This window comes from Anarrhichthys ocellatus, unplaced genomic scaffold, assembly GCF_004355925.1.
Source record: "Anarrhichthys ocellatus isolate YVR2014 unplaced genomic scaffold, GSC_Weel_1.0 scaffold52, whole genome shotgun sequence".
NCBI classification, from domain to species: domain Eukaryota; kingdom Metazoa; phylum Chordata; class Actinopteri; order Perciformes; family Anarhichadidae; genus Anarrhichthys; species Anarrhichthys ocellatus.
In genome coordinates this window covers 808,063-828,010 of record NW_022280082.1, presented here as the reverse complement: position 1 = coordinate 828,010, position 19,948 = coordinate 808,063, and the positions used below count along the sequence as shown (strand labels likewise).

Sequence of the window (19,948 nt, the reverse complement as noted above, 5' to 3'; positions counted from 1 at the left end):
TGTGTGTGTGTGTGTGTGTGTGTGTGTGTGTGTGTGTGTGTGTGTGTTCCCCATTACACCCATGGTTTGTCTGTAATGCGCCTTGAAACCCCAGTGTGTAACGGCTGGAAGTCAGCGCTGCCAGCTGGTCTGGCCAGCAACTGCTGATCTGGATTCTGCTCTTAAATCCCTCACTAACGGGATGACTTGCTTTGGGAGCTGTTCTTGGATCAGGAGTAAGGAAAGTAAGCCAGCGGGGCGGAAAGAGGTTGCAGACAAGAATCTGTGTATGAATGTGTGTGTGTTTGTGAATTAAAGCTGGTCTCAGTCCAGCATTTAAAGGAGGCTTGTGCTGGGTTGATGTAGTGCTATCAGCCAGGATAAAGAGGGATGAGCTCAGAATAACGAACGTGTGTGTGTGTGTGTGTGTGTGTGTGTGTGTGTGTGTGTGTGTGTGTGTGTGTGTGTGTGTGTCAAACAGCTCGCAGCTGTAGAGGGCAAAACGCCAGACCCAAAGTCGGCCTCATTGTCACAGTAACGGTGGGCCTGCCGTCTGCTCGGCATAATTTACACTCTCCCCCTCGCTGTCTTTCTGTCTTTTATTTTATGTCTCAATCACTCTCTCTCTCTCTCTCTCTCTCTCTCTCTCTCTCTCTCTCTCTCTCACTCCCATCTTACTTTTGCACTTAACCTCTTTCTGCTTTTATATCTTCCACTATGCCTTCCTCCAGTGGCGATGCCAACGCTAAGATACAAAGTGTGTTTCTGCTGGCCAGAGTACAAATCCACTCACACACGCACACACACACACATCTACACTGGCGAGATGGGTGAGGGCCACACACACTCTCCCATGGCTCTACTAAAAGGCTGCTGCAACCGTTATTTCACACATGCTGGTTTTTATGAGAGTTTTCCTCTCACTTGTGTGCTTGTTAAAAGGCTTCATACATGTAAACACATGGCGTGTAATACTCACACCTCTCGGCAGGTTGTAAACTTGCAAAAAAACACCGTTGCTCTCATTCTTCTTTTTTTATATTCCAGTGTCTATTCGTTGTTTTGTGTATTTGTTGGTGTATCTTTGTTTCTGCCTCACATTCCTATCAGACACACTCTCACACAAAGAAAGAGGCTCCAGCAGAAGACTGGGGCACCTGTAGTGAGCGGGGTCCCAGTGGGGTTTTGGTTGGCGTGCTGCCAGATTGGACTCCTGGTGGGTTGCCAGATTGGCTGTCAGCACATGAGCTGAACTTTGTCTTTGCTTCTGTCTGACTGTCCAACCCTCCACCCCCCCCCCCCCCCCCCCCCCCCCCTTTAGATTCTGTAGGTTTCTCCCCCGGGGGTCCAGCTGGATTTTTGTAAGAGATTAATCTGAAACCACAGAAAACCATGGCCTGGAGTAGTTGATTTGTTTTTATTGTTTTTAAAAAAAAAGTGACACACCCTGCTTCATTTAATGTATTTAACTGGTAGCTTAGCTCACTACACTTTCCAGGTAACACTCTGAAATACAAACCAAATCTGAAATATGAGCACTTCCTATGCATGGGTGCACACCCCATAAGGTATGTCCTCCGCATGAAGGCTTATAGAGACCCATATAGTTGGACATTGATCACTGAATCTCTAGGCAGCAGGTTTTTCTAAGTGGCAGCGGTTGAGAAATTGTTTCCAGCAGCGCAGCCTGTTGTGGAATATCCCTGTGTGAGGTCACTGTTGAATAGACACACGTGCGCTTTGTCAGCACGGAGCTTGGTGTTTTCACAACGCCAAAAACACACAAGTGCACGTGCAGTCATGTGTGCAGGGAAGACATAGACGGTGTAGGAAGGGAACTCTTGTGAGCGATATCAAAGTAAAGTTCAAAGAATTTCTGGTGTGTGTCTGTGTGTGTGTGTATGTATGACCAACGTTTTACACTGGTTGCACTAGTTTGCCAAACTTTTTTTTAAGTCGCGCTCTGGAGCCCTGGCATGTCTTACAATAAAAAAACACTCTCACACATGCTCTCTCCACCGAGCACCGTCCTACCTGTGAGATGTAAAAACGGGTTCAGCCACATGAAGCAAAACATTATTTCAACATTGTTGCAATAACAAACATGCTGCCTGACACTTCATGAATACACTCACTGAGGGAACACCTTTCGGACTGCCGAACTAGACGCTCAGAGCTCATCGTCAAACACACTAAATACTTCAGATGTTGATTACCCACCTGGCTGCATTTTTTTATTTTGAGTTGCTAACTGGATGCTCTTTATCTGTGCTCACACTGTGTGTTATTTGTGTGCCGATATTCAAGTTTGTTAGTTCACTCGGTGAGGAAATACTTGCCAGGTTTCAGATTTCATAGAGTGCTTGAGGAAATGATTTTCTACAAGTCGAATGGGTTCAGCACTAAACTGTATAGAGGCTGAATAGTAATGGTTCCACTCAGGTGGATGTGGAACCTTATGTATAAGTATTCACACTCAAGTGGATGTGGAACCTTAAGTATAAGTATTCACACTCAAGTGGATGTGGAACCTTAAGTATAAGTATTCACACTCAAGTGGATGTGGAACCTTAAGTATTCACACACTTCACCCTCAGTCCTGTTCTTGTATTTTGAAATTCACCATCTGTATATGATTTTTATAAATACCATAGACTGCGTGAAAACCTCAATGCATATGCAAAATACATCTGGGCTCAGGTCTGCCTGAAACGCTCCTCCACTCAGGCATGACTGATCAGGAATGCACAGAGTCGACCGCACCCTTTCTCCCCTTTAACCACTGGATGCTGGCCTGTTGGGCGTGTGTGTGTGTGTGTGTGTGTGTGTGTGTGTGTGTGTGTGTGTGTGTTTTGAGTGTGTGTGAGAATGCCCTGCTCAGATTACCGGAGTTCATTTGTCTTGTAAGCTATAGTGCCACTCCTTTGTCAAACTTTTATTCTTTTCATGCTACGGCATCACCTCATTGTCTTCCCCCTTTCCTTCCTCTCTTCCTCTCTCATATCCTACGGACTAATCTCTCACTTTATACTTCTACAGCAGGAACACATGTGATCATACACATATTGGAAGAAGAGCACTCTCCAGCTCTTGTGCTGATAACAGATGTGGCTCAAACGCACACCCAGCCTGTGCTTCCTTGTCCTTTGGCTTGATGGTGCATGCATTTGTTCATAAAGTGTGTGTGTGTGTGTGTGTGTGTGTGTGTGTGGGGGAATTAAACTCGGCATTGTCTGGTTTGGTGTTGAACCACACTTATGCACCGAAACTAAATGTGACCGACTTAAGCTTGGAGTCAGCTGCTGCTATGGGGTCAGGGGTGAGAGGTCAATACCTGCTTCAGTTTTCTCTTTGCCTCTTTGGATAAACCGCAATCGCACTCATGACTCTTAGACTGTAGATAACCACACACATGCACACACACATTCTTAATTGCATACACACAGGAGGGGTGTCTGAGAATGGTGCTCCCAGCTAAGCCCACAGCTTTCACCAGAGAATAATGGAAGTGACACACACACACACACACACACACACACACAATGGAGTAATGGGAGCACGTGGCCAGAGGAATGAGGGGATTTGTCTTCAAACCACAGTGAATTGACAAGAGTTGAGTCCAGGGGTTTGAACCAGCTTAGTCGCTGTCCAACAACAACACAGGACCGTGTGTGTGTGTGTGTGTGTGTGTGTGTGTGTGTGTGTGTGTGTGTCCGTGTGTGTCCTCCAAAGGGAAGCGCCAGAGGCCAAATATAGGCCTCGAGTGTTTGAAATAGCAGTGTTATCCCTCACTAAAGATTGCTATCTTTGCCCACACACTTTATCTCCTTCGGGCCATGAGATAGTGTTGTTTATTCTTGTGTGATAGATAATGTACTTACAAACACACAGATGCCCAATTTTCTGGCCCATTTAACCTTCCAATGAAGACCAAGGCTACACTGACCAGCAGAGAACACAAGACTTTACTCCTCAGAGGAATTTCAGTCTGCTGGTGTCCTCATGTGGTCAGAAATAGCTATTACACCTCAACAAGGCAAGGTTTAACAAGAAGCCTTGAACGTTTGCATGGCCAAAACCCCCAAACATTCAGTCAGTTATTGTATATACATGACAGAGAAGAGCAGAAGATCCTCACATCAGATAATGTTGGATGTTAAATCACTTTAGCTCTTAATCATATCAAAAAAACACATAAGAACACACACATTTTGGGATGCAAGTTATTTAAACTAATCCAAATCCAAACTTGATTATTTCCTGTGACAATAGTTTCCCTCAGGTTTCAGGAAAATCCACAATAATTGAGCTTTACCTTCAAAGCTCCGTCAAGGGCCTTAAGTAGCACTATCCTCCGCCACCAGAGGGCTGTTGCGGGGATACGGGCCCTGCCCTGATCCGTCCCGCCCCCTTGAGGTTTGAAGTTGTTAGGCAGTAAACCTGACATCTTGTACTGTGTGACTCATTTTTTCTTTATCCTCCTTGTCCATTATCATGTGGATTAGTCACTTCTTTCACTGCAGTTTGATTAAGGTCGAGTTACATAAAAAAGAATTGTACTTGTGTGTGTGTGTGTGTGTGTGTGTGTGTGTAGTGTATATCTTGCTTGTGAGTGTGTACGCAAGCTTGTTCATTGTACTGAGACTCCCGAAAATAATGATAAAGGGCAACCTCACCTGACCTTTAACCTCCCATCGATCTTAGTGGCAGTTTAAGTGCATCATGCCAGGTTAGTCTGTGGACTCTCACGGGGCTCAGATGGCTCACTGAGTGAGTTCTCCTACACACGTATTCACACCACAGTATATGCAAATACTTGCGTACACAACATTTGCGAGCACTACACACTAACCTTATCACATGGCCACATAAATCATGCGGTTTCTTTGACATACCACATAAACACACATTGAAGTCAGTGACAGCAGAGGCTCTTGTCTGTTACTGTCAGTGCGAATGACGCATCACCTCTTTGCAAAGCCTCATGGGAGTCTGAAGAGGTTGCCACAAACACTCAAGGCATCGCAACACAATAATCCTATTAATGTGGCTGCTGAATGGCGACGTCAAAGAAAATGTGAGGTTTGAGATGTCCTACTTTAAAAAGCAGTTTTGAATGGTAATGTGTAAAGTGAAGCCAGTGAAGAGGAAGGCTAAGCTCTCAGGTTCAAAGAGACGCCAGGGTTCAGAGTTTGTAGCATCTCAGGTCAAACAGTAGCAAAGAGTTGTCTGCAAATAATGCTGTTTTTAGTGTCGTGTGAAGATAAGATTGTGATGCAGTGCATACACTCAGGAAGGCCATGTAAGGATGAGATACTGCAGCTAATCAATGCCTATGTAAGCTTTCGTCATGGCGAAACAAAGACAGTCAGAATCATTGTTGTCTTGCTGTTGTTAACCTCAGTGCTTGACCCTCTTTCCATTTCCTGCAGCAGGCCTTTGCATCCACGTGCAGTAAACACCACTACCATTTATTTACATACGGTGTGATAAAGTTACACCAGACTTCCCACAAACATCTGGGATATCTGAATGGAAAGTATGGAAAATAAATTAGGTAATTTATGTGTAAACAAAACACAGCTGACAAACACTAGTACGAGTACCATGCGTTCAGTTCTGCAAACAGTATGAACTCATTTGCTCGCATACACGACTGAAATGCATTTGTGCATCCTGCAAGTTAGTGTCCAAGTAAGGAGAAGAGGCCCTCCTTACCCTTCAGTGAAAATTCCAACAACTCCTTTAGGCACCTAATATAGAACGCGCACACACACACACACCAGTTGAGCATACTTTCCTTGACTTACATTACTACCCTTGAGGTGTATCCTAATTTAAACCATAACTCTGACCCTTAAACCACATCTTAACCTAAGACTAATTCATTTCCCATTGATCTGAATGTGATTGCAATGAAACCAAAGTGGGGAAACCAGTTGAGTTCCTACTCAAGAGGTTTGGCTTGATATCTCCAAATCTTGCTTTTGTTAAAAACACACACACACACACACGTAAACACAAACATCAACTCCCATATAACTGTCTCAGTAAATGTGGGGTGCTGTCTGGTAATAAAAACCTTCCGCTGCGGTGAAGCTGAACCCCTGTGTTTAACTGGCTCTGTGAATGTGTTACCGCTGAGAGACACCCTCTGTGAAACTCTACTTACTGGGTTTTGGTATTTGGCAGAAACACTCAGCCAAGGCTTTTGTCTTTTTTTTCTTTCTTCCTGAGGGGAAAAAAAAGACAAGGTAGATCCACTAAATGCTGCTTTTGTGCGTTAGCTATGTGTTGCATCCAGGTAGGCTCGCTGCTCTAGTGTATTTACCCATTGTGTGACAGTGTCTGGTTCGCGTGTATCGATGTCGAGCGCTGCCGGCCTCTGATGTCTCATTGGGTTTCTTGGCAACCGGGTCTCATGTCACCATCTCCTGTTTGTGTCACACAATTAATGACAGTGTGTGTGTGTGTGTGTGTGTGTGTGTGTGTGTGTGTGTGTGTGTGTGTGTCAAGGTTAAATGTATACTTTTCACCTTTTGTGATGTTTATTCAGCACAGCAGGATATATATCATTTGGCTGGTTTCTCCTTCATTTTTTTTTTTTTTTGTTTGCTTTTCTGAGTCAGATGTTTTATCTTCACAATCAGTGTTTTCAAAGGATTGTCTCATTCACTGTATCCACATTGTCTAATCTGTTTCTACGTCTTTTAACTCGCTCTCTGAGAAGCGTCACGCTGTCTCTTTGATGCAAGAGTGTGTGAATAAATTGTGTCTTCTGACTATAAAAATTAGTATTTTCCCCAACAACAGCAAGATCTGCAGATGAATGATCCTCGAATGACCTTTGATCTTATCTGATTCAGTTTAGCTTTAATCAAAGCACTGTACGGTCCTGTTTTTACTTTGCCTCGTGTCCTTTCTTGTCGTGTGTGAGAGGAATATCCCAAACCGACTTTGTGAGCCGTACAGTTTTACACAGCAGCTTGTTTTATGGTCTGTATCGTCTCACTGCTAATCACGGCCACACGCCTCTAAAGATATCGTCTTATGTTGATGTTTTGCTGTTAAGTCACTTCCTCGATAAGACATATTGCACATATATTATTACATATTGGGACCTGCAGTAGCTGATGCTGTTTAAGTTATTCTTAATTACTTATTTACTGTAATCTCAATTTTTTTCCACCAGCATAGGAACTTTGTGTTTAATACTAACAGCAGGAAAGAAAATGACCAGAACGTGATACAGTAGTACATCTGATATTTTGTGAATTAACATTACAAGTTGTCTTGTTTTGATAAGTGGAGAACTTTTACTTAATTACAGTAGTAAAGTTGCAATTAGGCAAACTTTGTGACCCAGATGTGAGCTGAAGCTCAATTTGGAACCCTATCAAAATCCAGAGGTAGGTCTTTTAGTACAAACACCACACAAATAATATATTTTAATGTTTTCTGATGCTGTTACTTAATTAGTGATGAGAAGTATTGGAATAATAAAGACCCATTATTTCAGTCATGATCAGAAACAGACGTTTTCCATCTACAACTCAATCTCTTAGTTTATGATACAATTTAAATAAAATAAAAAAATATTATTGCTCCTTTAAAGACCAATATTTAGCGTCATTTATTGTTTTATTATTTAGTATTTAGACTGATCTTGATATTCTCATCTGACCAGAAGCAGCCAAGCCAAAGCTGTTAAACGTCCACTACACCACCACAGACATCCGATTCAACATATTGATTCTTGTCACTGCTGTCGCCTCTCTGTGTGTAGCTTTAAGGGAATGAAAACAAGGAGATCTATCAAAAGGAAGTGAGGTGGGGGGTTGAACAAGGATGCTGACCTCTTATGATGACCTTTGACTTTTTAATTCCCTTCGGGGGTAACGAGCTTTTCTTCCTGAAAAGAGGAAATCAATAGACTAAACTGGTCTCTCTAGTATCCCCCAGTAGTTTTTGTAGATTGACTCCATGTTGGCTTGTTGCTGTGAATTTAATCATTTCCCTCGTCAAAGCCAGTAACATATTGCCCTTTGCTGTCTTAATCACTTGTTTGTTTTCATTTCATACTTGCAGTCCCTTTATGCCTGTAGCTGATCACTTTATTGCTGCACAGTAGAGAGTAATGCAGGTTAATTATTAAAGGACTGTGGCCTTATGTGTCATCAACGCGGCCAAAGGTCTTAAAATATATATACAGTGTGTGTGTGTGTGTTGCGTGTTTGTAGGTTAACCTGGGACATCAGTCGCAGGCAGTTGTCCCTTTTGTGTTAACAGCAAGTGCTGAGGTAGCAGATTCCCCCTCTAAAGGGAAAAAGAAAATGAGGTCGGGGACCTGTCGGAGCGACGGGGGTCTAGGTTTACACCACATCCAGGCAACAAATCTGGGATCATCTTTCAGCAGCGTAATGGTTCCTCAAAAGAAGATCCACAACAAGGAGTTCCAGCTTCAAATCAGTGTCTAGAAAAAAAGTTACTTCCTGTAATTTTCTATCTTCGGGTTTAATCAAGGTTGTAGAGACAAGGAAGTGAAAGGGATTGATTAGGGTTGTGGTGTTACTGAGACACGTGTGCTTTATATACTTAAACACACACACACACGCACACACACAGCACTAGTTTATTGTCACACCTTGGTGGTCACACCTTGGTGGTCACACTCCCTCTGCGGTTACACTTGGGTGGGAAAGCTCCACCTCCCTAACACACTTAGAGCGCCCCGTAAAGACTTTGTTTTTGTCCCCGAGGGCCTCTGTGTGCTATTTTAGCCTACCGTAACTATACGTTGGGCAGCTAAATATGTGCTGTGTATTATGTTTTACACAAGAATATACACCAAGTGCATATTTATCATACGTCTTTAAAAACATGAACCACTTTAGTGTTAAGCGTTTGACTGACCATGTCCTGTTGGTGTGAAGTCGTGGTTGTTATTGTCTTCAGGGACTCGGGTATTTGCCGTTCGACCAGTGGCTTCCAGCCCCTCAGGCGGAGTGTGAGCTGACGGCAGTTGCTATAAAAGTGTCTTTAAACAGTTTGACCATAAATTGTATTATACAGCTTAGCGCCTGCAGGTGTACGTTTTCTCTCATACTCTGTGGCTGCTCCTGTCATGGAGTAGATGAAACACTACTTGCACTTAAACACTGTGCCTTTTTCTCAGAGGAGGACGCACCTGAGGGACTAGAGACGACTAGGAGAACGAGGAAAGTAAACAGAAGGATAAGGGGGAGAAAAAGGTGGCGGAGGAGTGGTTGCCATGCCGGCAAACGAATGGATGGGAGGGGCAGAGATCAGGGATTGCAGGAAACAGAGAGAAAGAGGGAGGGAGGAATAGAAGAAGGGACGGGCTGACTCGTATTTCAACACCGTGGCTCCTCGGGTTGGGTGTAACGCTAACCCTATAGTCACACACACACACAGACAACTCTCATAGTCAGTCACACACTGACCAGGACCGGAGTTCAGGGAATCCTCACCAGCACATCCTCCTTATCAGCCTGTCTGCACGCCATGCTGAGTGTGTGTGTGTGTTCAGCAGGTGTGGTCTCCACTTCTTGATTCTTCACTTGTGCTGATCAGCTGATAGGAGATTCAGATCTCAGATCTCCAGACGGCTGTCAACACCTGGACTTCTTTCACAACATCAGCGTACTTGGCATGCTTCTCCCTGAGCCACCGGTGGCGACGATATACCAGGGAATTTTGGTCAAAACAGAAGGGAGAGGAAGAAGAAGCAAGTGTTGACAAGAAGTTGGGATAATTTGGAAATCGGAGAAAGGCGGCGGCATCTTTTTGCCCCCCCGGCATCTACACACACACACACACCTACACAATAGAGGATCCCCTGTTTGGAACTTGTGGATTTCATATGCGAGTGTGTGAATGTGCATGTAACTTCATCAGGCTGGGAATAGACCCAGGGACACTGACACCTCCTAACCCCCTGGTCTGTTCTGGCGCTGAGACGGTGCAAGTCAGCTGGTGTGTGTGTGTGTGTGCCAACAACTGGAGATAACAACACTCGGGAGCACACATGGTTGTAAACAACAACCCGCTGACTCGCTGTGAGTGAAAAAGTATCTCTCTCCACCCTGTTATGCACCACCAAGGAGTAGCACAGCCAACAGTGAAGCGTGCATGCAAGTGTGTGTATCTGAGTGTGTGCTGCAGAGGGGCGGTGACTTCTTCAGAATGCTGGATTGCATAATTACCACTTTTGGGGTTTGGGAATCACGCCCGGAGTCTTTAAATACAAAGGACGAGAAGAAAGGAAAAGAGATGATTTAAGTCTGGCTTAAAGTCTGGCTGGTGACACAGAGATTGATTGAAGGAGAAAGACGTTGGAAGTTGAGACTGTCCGGGTCAGAGTCATGATGTGGAACTGTGCAACCAAAGTGAAGGAAAACTGGGTTCGAGCTGAATTTCCTCCTGGAACTAATTTAATACGTAATATGTCATCTGAATAGTTTGAAGCATTTTAACATGTGTGCAGACCTGGATGCTTTTTTTCAGAAATGTATGGAATCTCATGATCTGGACTTTGGTTGGTTAAGGATCTACTTTTGAGGATTATTGTTTCCCAGTTTAAAACTTGGATTTCAAGGCATACACCTTCACATCTTAGACTAGCTTCTCCTGAATAAGGATGAGGGGGGAAAGGAGGTCCGCTTCCTTTCGTAAGGAGAAACCAGCTGGCCTGTCCCGCGCTCTGAGCTGGCTGAACGTGTCCACCCTCTCCCGCCAGAGCAGACGCATCTTCCACAGCCAGAATGACCTCCGCGCCGCCCACAACCACCGTCAACCGTACTCGCACACTCGCCTCAATGCGGCGGACGGAGACGAGGACGATGACAGCTGGGTGTACCAGCCTCAACATAAAATAGGTGAGAGGGGAGAACGCAATGACGAGACGAGCTACGTCACTGCTTGTTGTACATCTTCCAGGAGATGCACAAACCACATGGTGTATGCTTGGCTGTATCACAAGTTGTGAGCTCGTTTGAATGGATTTTCCTTCTTGCGCTCTGCCCGGAAGCCAGTGAATGACTTGTTTTGCATGCACAAGCGAAGCAAGAAGTGGGTCACTGTCTTTTTTTTTTTTATGGGCCCTTGTTCTCCATCTCCACATCCCCGGCACTTCCTGGTTGCTATAGGAAGAGCGTGGGAGGTGTCCGCGATCAGTGGGACTGTTAGGAGGAGGGGGGGGGGGGGGGGGGGGGGGGGTGTGTGTGGGGGGGGGGGGGAGAGGGGGGGGGGGGGGGGGGGGTTCAAAGGGTACTTTGTGTGCGCGATAGGTAAACAATGATGCGTCAGGCCGGAAGCAGGGGATGTCACAGGCTGGTAGCGATGTGAGCGCAGGGTTTGGTGCCAGGGAGTGTGTGTGTGTGTGTGTGTGTGTGTGTGTGGAGGCTCAGACCAAGTGATAATACTTTAGAGTATTAAGTTTCTTCGGTGACATTCATAGTTTATATCTAGACTTCATCTTGACTGAGGTAAGAATGCCATTTATACTCCCCTCAGTATCTCAGGGATCTTGTTTTTCCTCATTAGGCTCATTATTTATTGATCATTTCATTAGTTGTGTGTGTGCGTGTACATGCATGTGTGTCTATTTGGTCGGTGGTGTCAGTAAGGCTTTGGGGACAATGGTTGTAACTGTATCCGAACCTTAACCTGAAAATGGAAAAAGACACCGATGCTGCGCTACAGTCTCACGTCTTTCTTCATCAACTCTGACCCATACTCATCATCGTCTCCAGCTGCAGTGACGGGCTTCAGCTGGACTCACATCAGTGAGGGCTAGTTTGACATCAATAATCATTAGGAATGTCACGATATTGAAAATGTAGCTGTCGATACCAATACCAGTAAAATTCCACGATTCTCAATACCCAGAAAAAAAAAAAACCTGAATAAATTCTACATCATGCACTCCTTTTATTACGTCTGCATACTGGTTGTTGCTCATTTACTTTGAATCTAACTTGAACGCATCATGATAATTTACCTTTGCCTAAAACCATTTTTTACTGAATGTAGCTTAAAGACGTCATAATGTGACTCAATGCAACCTCCGTGCATTAGCCGTTAGCTCTGTTGTTTAGCAAAGCAAGACTGCGCTGCCCACCGGCTGCTAGCAGCTACAACACGTCTACATTTGTCGTTCACAATGTAGCAATATTTAGCAATATCATTTTGACATTGACCTTGTACTTCCAGTTAGTTAGTTATCTAGGTCCTTAAAGACACGTGGAGCTACTTGCATGTAAGCACAAGTTGCCATTTTGCGTTGCCTCACACGCATATGGAGCTTGTTGTCGTCGTCGTCATTTATGGCATGTGTCAATCCTTCCTGGGTACTCCAACACCTCTGAACCTGCCCCGTCCTAAAACAGCTCGGGGCCACACATGGACGGAATGGTTTGAAGTCCTCACATTTTTCTCAAAGTCGAGCTGCAGCTACGGTTTTGGAATGTCATCGTTGAAACCAAGGTTTTTCTTTATCTGAATGTGCTATATTCCACATTATTCTTCTGCTTAATCATCCCGCCTTATTTTAAATGTTGTTAATCTTGTTAATGTTTTTTTTTTTTTTTTTATCTAAAATGATTTTTTTCACAAATCTCGTTTCAAGTCCTTCATTGTTAATCATTGTAATTCAATATTCTGATAGGTTTGATTTTCGCTATTGATTATTTGGGAGGTAGAGTCAGGAAGGGGGAGTGTTTGTTGTTTGTGAGCTAACAGCTCGGCGTGTAGACGAAGAGAATGTGATAGTAGATTTGTTTTTCAGAGACTGATGCTCTCTCCTACTGAGCTTTTTTTTCTACCTCACGCGCCCTCTTTTTTTCTTTCTTTCTCTCTCCGTCTCATATTCAGTCTTTATCTAATTATAGCTAATTCTAGGCCAGAGACGGTGTCAGAGACAGGTCAATATAAAACTATTCTATCCATAGCTCACGCATACTGTACGAATGTACGCTGAACACCACGCAGAGGAAACATCTCATAAGAATACCCCTCTAGTTTGAACCTAAAGTATTTATAACATCTGGATCTTGCTTCCACACGACTGCCAGGACCCATTATAAGACACATGGGCAGCCGTGCATTGTGCCTGTGTGTAAATATAGCCCTAAAATGAGTGCCTGTGGCTCCAAAACCTGCAATTTTGACGCAGCCTCCAGCTTGACTGGTTGGGTGTTTTGCTTCAATTGCCAAGGAAACGTGTGTGCGAGTGAGTGCCTCCTGGTGTGGTTCAGTTTGACTTTCCTATTGGGACAGCTCTGAACCAATCATGTGTAAAAATTCTGATTTGTTAGCCTGAGAAGAATCATAAAATACTTCCCGATCCAATCCATGCTAACAAGAAATAATAAAATACTTTCCCTGATGAACGGCATTGAAAATTGCATCTGACAGAGCTTTGAAGGAAGAGAATAGTTCATTAGAAAAGGCTCTGATCATATGTAGGTGGCCACAGTTTAGTAACGGGGAGAAAGAGGTGATTGTGTTATCACCGATGTTTTCCCTCTGCCTCCTCAGAGGCCCGTTTCCTCTCTTCCTCCTCCTTGCTTTGCCACACACAGTGACCTGATCAATCTCCTCAATCAAAGCTATTGATCTCCCCCACGTGGCTGCATGTCTCAATCGATTCAGCGGGCAGGCAGTTAAGAAATTGAACGGACAGTCGGGCCCCGGGCCTCAGCCGCTCTGAATCCCCGTCTGGCAGCTGAGGATCTGAGCTTTACACGATTACTTCACTGCTTCTTGCAGTGTATGCTTTTCATGTGTTGTGCACAGAAAGTCACCACAGGAAATGAAATCGATGACTCTGTTTGTAATTTATCAAGATATCCGTTGGCAAGTAGGAGTGCTCCGTGTTAACATGCAAGTAGGGAGATTGAGGGATTTAGTGGAATTGTATTGTTACTGTGGTTTTCACTTGTCTTGACCGTAGCTTTTTACACATTTAGGCCGACAACATATTAACCTCAATATTTACCACACCGTGGCACACCAGCGGCCAGAATCAGAATTGTGTCTCACTGTTTATGAATTTAGGCTGTATGAAAAGGTCTTTCAGGACATATTTATCTGTGCGAGATGCATATTGAAATTTGAGAGGGCATTTCTACACACATTACACACACACACACACGCACACGCACGCACGCGCAGCGATACACACTCATGATTATGTAGTCCATGTGTAAATCCAGATTAGCAGATGATAATTCGCTTTAGGGGGAGATGTGATGCATAAACCAGCAAGGCCTCATTAAAAGACAGACGTGGAAATCTGGTGATGTGGCCCACAGCCCAGGGTGTTTACACACTGCTGCTGTACACAAAAAATACACATAAACGCACAACATACGTGCACACGAATCTTAAAGGAAAGATGTGTAAGAAATAGGACACTTTTAACTGTTTCTAATCACCTTTTTCTTTCTGTCTTTCATATGTGCTGACATTGATATGGTGATTTTCAGGTAAGTCTCATCTTTTTGTTCCTGACCCACATAACCTCTTTTTAGGTCTCTTTTAGCTGATCCCAGATCAGACCTTCAGTATGCCGAAAACCTCTACAAAACCTGCCGCGCGTCAGTCGAGTTTTAGCCTGTATTAAATCGCATTAACTTGTATTTCCCACTAAAAACCAAATCACTGACTTGCATCGCCCTCTATTTTTGTATCCTATCGTATGTTTCCTATTACCTATTTGTATTATTGGATTCCATAAATGCCCTGGCTCAATGATGAGAAGGGAAAATAGAGGACAAACATCATTTGTGATCATCAGTATAAAAGGGGATTTAAGGCTTATGTTGAGAGGATGCACGCAGGTTGTCCCAACACAATCCAGAAGTGAGCGATAATAAACCGCGTGTACAGGAGCTGTGATAGTTTTTATCTTGCACTGATGCAAAGCTCCCAGCAGACAGTAACAGCATGTGTTTGTACGATGGAAGATGTGCGGCACACTGACTTACTGACTGATGTTTAAGATAAGATATTGTTTGATTTGGGGCCTTTGACAGGATCCAGCCCTAATGATAGTGTTTTTATTCGTAGACAAAGACTGTATTTTGGAGAATGGCAACAATGGTCTGTTGGAATGCCTCTGAATGCAGTCTTTATATTCTGTAGTTACAGCGCAAGACTGACATTTAACCTGAAGACCTGTTGTCCGGCAGAACAGAGCTGAAATGTCCTTTAAGAAGACAATTTTTGAAATCCTTAATAAGATGTAGAGCGGTGTACATCGATCAGACATTAGATCAGCTTGAACGAAAGGAAAACGATTTAAATGATAATGTACACAGAAGTTTCTAAATAGATATTGGATAAATATAACCAAATTAACACGCAAACATGACAACAATTATAATAATAAAATAAATAACTGATAGATGAATACTGTAAGTGTAGAATCTTTCAATAATTTAAACAATATGCTTAAATTAAAATGTTTTTTGGTGTGACATGATTACAACTAAAGTAAGCAAAATTGTCTTTAGCCAAGTTTCCTATATTTTTACTGATTTTCAGAAAATTAGCAAAAGTACAGTTGCAGGAATATGAGGAGTTGGGGCGCATTGAGATAAATAATTGGTGCCGCTAATTCTCCAGTCGGTGCCAATAAACCATTGCAAAAGTATACAGCGGAACAAAAATATGTAATTAAAAGGGCAGCAGTTAAACTTCAAATTGACAATCTGATATTGTCATCTGGCTCAATTTCACAGGATTCATGATGTCATGATTAATTCGTTAACTTTCTTTCCATTGCATTTTGACGCATTTTGCTTTTTAATCTATAAACAAACCTTTTCACCGCTACCGAGTGTAACAACTTGTTTGCGATATTTCTTGACTTTTTATAGTCGGCCCTGGCCTTCATATTAAAAAGGGGCAATTAAAAAAAGTTTTTTAAAACAAGAGTGGGGCAGAAATTCCACCTCTCTGCTTTTCCCACTTCAGCTATGTGAGAGCAGTGATTAGGCAGACCTCAAGTGTTACTCAACAGTCAAGGGTTTTGTGGTAAAGGTTATTTGGAAGTTTGATGAAGTCAGCTTTTATTGTCTGGTTAGGTGAGTCCATTCAGAGATTCATGTGTGTGTTTAATTGTTGATTTATTTCCAGGGTTGTATTTTTGTGGCATTTTCATTGTATATACTCTCCTTTAGAGAGGGCCTGCATGTCACTCACACCATCTTTCTCACACACACACACACACACACACACCAATCAGCCTGTAATTGCTGACATCTGGTCGAGGCAGACGTGTCATAACACGCAAGCCATATTAGGGTGGGATTAACGCGTCCATAACGCACACACACACTCACACGATAGTACATATTTTCACCAATGTGTGTTTGAAACAGTGTACTGCTGTCACATTGCTCTGTTGTAATTATATCACTTGTTACTTGTATTACTTTTTTTGGAACCTCTATGCAGAGTTTACATGCCATACCCTACCAAAAATAGCTGCTTGCCAGACCAACCAGTGTAGTTTCAGTGTCTGATCAACAGACACTGAAACTTAGGTAAGACTTTCTATCATAATACACGATAAATACCTTTGATAAAGGATCATGACCCAGTGTGTAGAGTAGTTTAAATGTCACTGACGGACATTATAAGGCTTTATGATGACACATATTGCGTTAATTAGGGTTAATTGTCACAATTGCTTTAATCACTGTTCAGCGCAATCACTGGATGTTGCATTTTGTTTTCCGCTATCTAGTCTGGAGTGAGTCAAACATTTTACGTGGACACATTCAATCTTTATCGTCATCGTTTTCTTATTATAAAAGGACACTTGTCATATTTTCAATGAGGCTACTTATTTCCTGCCTTTTCAAGGTTTGAAGAAGAAGCGTGCGAGCATCACAAAAAGCTCGCTACTTTTTCAACACGACTTAATGCTTTTCCATTTCTCTGTTGCTTTCTGTCTTTGCCTTCTGTGTGATTTGTGTCCTCTGTTTCTTTTATAAATTGTCATTTCTTTCTCATAGTAGTCATGTAAGAGCACTGTACTCCTTTTAAAGTTCAGGTGATTTAACTGCTTCCGTTGTACTCAAAGTTGAACAAGATAGAAGTAGCAACTTAACACCCAAGGGCATTTTCGATTTGATGGTGTTTCCAAAGTCTGTGAGCGAGTCAGTATTTCCATCTAATCCCTCGTTTCGCTTGCTGGTAATTCAGTGCGGCCAGCGCGAAGGGTTTGAGATGCACCGAGCTTGTTGCCGCTCCTGATGACAAACGGTTGAATTGTGGGGATTAAAGCGATTATATTTGATCAGCGCACAATGGGTCAGCCTCAAGCCGGGGGCCCCCTGCCTCTCTCTGGACTGCTGACTGCCCAGATTCTCTACAATCGCAATCCTCAACGAGGCTCGTTCTCTGTGTGTTGATTTTGTTTTTAATTGTGGCTGCCCTAATAAGAGCATGTATCTCATTTGAATAAATGAAAACACTAGATATATCATACATATATTTTTGCCTGTGTGATAAGTTTTGTATCTGCATGAAGGACACCAATCATGGGTGGACAGCAGCTTCAAGGGTTTTAGATCAAGGCTCCGCATCTTAACACTGATGGGGTGGAGAGGGGCGGGTGTCAGCGTGGTACAGAGACATTCACAGATCCAGGGAGAGAGAGAGGGAGGAGGGGGGAGTAAGGGGGTCGGGAAGCAGTTTCCTGCGGTGTAGAAGCTGGCTATCTGCCATTCAGAGCGTGTGCATGTATGTGAGTGTGAGGGGAGAAAGAGAGAGAGAGGGAGGGAGATGGCGAGAGAGGCACCAGGAGAGAGGAGTGTATGTGTCGGGATCCGTGCGTCTGTGTGTGAGCGCTTTGACCGAGCGGTGTGAAGTTAGAAGGAGAGGAGAGGAGGGCAAGGAAGAGGAGAATCAGGAAAGAGCCCGATATCTGTTTCTCGTGGATAAATGGGGATATAAGTGAAGAGTCATGTTCTGTCTGAAAGGTAAGTGTGTGTGTACATTACATTAATGTGTTTGCATCAACCCAGTGTGAGTGTGTGGGACTTTTCCCGCAGACTTTCTGAGACAAAGAAAAGTTGTGCACCATCTCTCTCCTCCGTGTGGAAAGTAATCTCTGTCACAGCGGCTTCCTCCGACACAATATCCTTCCTCATGTGTTTTTCTTTAGTGGAAGAAACCCTCTTTCTTTTATCACTTCAATCATTTCTCCCTTTGTTCATTTTTTTTCTGTCTCTGAATCATTCAGGTTCACTGACTTTAATCCTACCTCTCTTTTTTTTTTTTTCCTCCTTCTGTCTATTTGGTTTTTAACCGCTCTTCTTCTCAGTCGCTCTTTGACTCACTCTCGACTTCTAAGAAGATAGAACCGATATCTTCTACTTCTAAAACTTCTACGTTCACCTCGCTCTCTGAGCTTGAAGCGGCTCTCTGAGCTTGAAGCGGCTTGACTCCGGATCGTATTTTAACGGAGAAGAGTGTGTTTGTGTGTCTTGAGTGTGTGTTGTCCACAGTAACAGCTGGCGAAGCAGCAGTTGCTGGGCTGCTGTGCTGCAGAGTGCGGCCATGTGTTTGGCTATCACTTGACTGACCAGTTAAAGTGAGATAAGGAGGGAAACTGGTTCCTCATTTACTGGCAGCATCATGTTGCATTTTTTGTCTCTTCTCACTGCTTGTATTGCAGTTTATGCTCAATCTATGACTCTGTAATGACTCAAGCTCTTCCCTCTTTGTTTTACACAAACACTGACTTCACCACGAGCTATGTAGATGATGTGATGCTGTTGACTTAAAGGAAAACAGCCGCTCTGGTTTTGACGTCAAGAGATTTGCTTCCAATGCTTCTGGTCTCCTTCGTTGAGAGATGCATGTTGATGTCCAGATGTAACGACATCATGTTGGAATCAAACTTCCTTCCTGTGGTTTTGAATATCATGCTATGGGAAGAGAATGTACATGAAAAGTTTGTAAATTGCACAAAAGTGTTGGGAAATACTTAGAAAACAACAATACTGATCATTCCTGTAAGTATACACCTTTTTAAAGTTGTTGACCATGCTGTTATTCTGCATGTTAAGTTGGTAGCCTACATTTATTGTACAAAACAAGTTCTTCAAATGCAGTAAATAACATAAGAATGGGAAAAGGAGAATCCCTAAGTTGAAGAATATGTGGGAACACCAGGCCTGCAGATGCAGTAAAATGAAGAGCAGCATGGTCCTCAGCTGCGTCTTACCAAACGGTCCAAACTGCTCTTATCTCATAACGAGGAGATCATCCCTCTTGTGAAACCACCGTACTTTCTCTCTCTCTATCTTTTAGATTTATGAGGTACTATAAACTGAACCCTGCAGCAATTTGTGCCAATATACCAGTTCATCAGCTGTACGCAGTAATTTATGTTGTCGGTAACACTCTTTCCATTCTACGGGACTCTGGTCAGAAACAGATGTGGGGGTTGTGTTGGAGAAAAAAAAAGCAAAGATTTTTGTTGGATGAAGTAATTTAAGATTTTTGTACAAGATTTTCCTGGTTTTAACGTTGCATGTTTGACTTTGTGTGCTTAGTTCTGAGCAACCAACCGGTTGTATGGTAGCAGGAAGTTATTTACCCTCATACATGTTTAAACGTTGTCATACTCAAATCTAGTTCTGGACATTTCTTCTATCGGTTAAAGATAAAGGCACCACTAGCAGTTTGGATATAAAAACTGACCCACATACTGCGTATTACATTAACCTCGGTGATCCGAGCAGTAGATTACTCTACATTGGTTGCCAGTTACAGAATGTCTGCTTATGTTTATGATTTAAACAAGTCCTCTCAGTAGCCCTTGCCAACTCTTGGGCAGCTGTGACACATTTTCGGTTGACGTTCCTCCACATCCAGCTGTGGCCAGAGTGGATTCTCATCTGTTTTGACCACACACTCACTCCCC

General features: G+C 43.3%; 1 protein-coding gene across 13 annotated transcripts in view; it reads left to right on the top strand.

Moving 5' to 3' along the window:
• The window catches only part of nhsl1b (NHS-like 1b), a 99,448-nt gene that overhangs the window by 31,333 nt on the left and 48,167 nt on the right, over window positions 1-19,948 (top strand). For 2 of the 13 annotated variants that reach the window (XM_031870396.1, XM_031870386.1), the window contains exon 1: window positions 1,311-10,877. The exons of 10 other annotated variants lie outside the window; for them this stretch is intronic. In XM_031870396.1, the coding sequence (XP_031726256.1) occupies window positions 10,640-10,877 (238 nt within the window). In that variant the 5' untranslated portion in view covers window positions 1,311-10,639. Of the gene's footprint in view, window positions 1-1,310; window positions 10,878-14,489; window positions 17,997-19,948 lie in introns of those variants that run through there. One more of the 13 variants, XM_031870389.1, reaches the window with a different exon arrangement.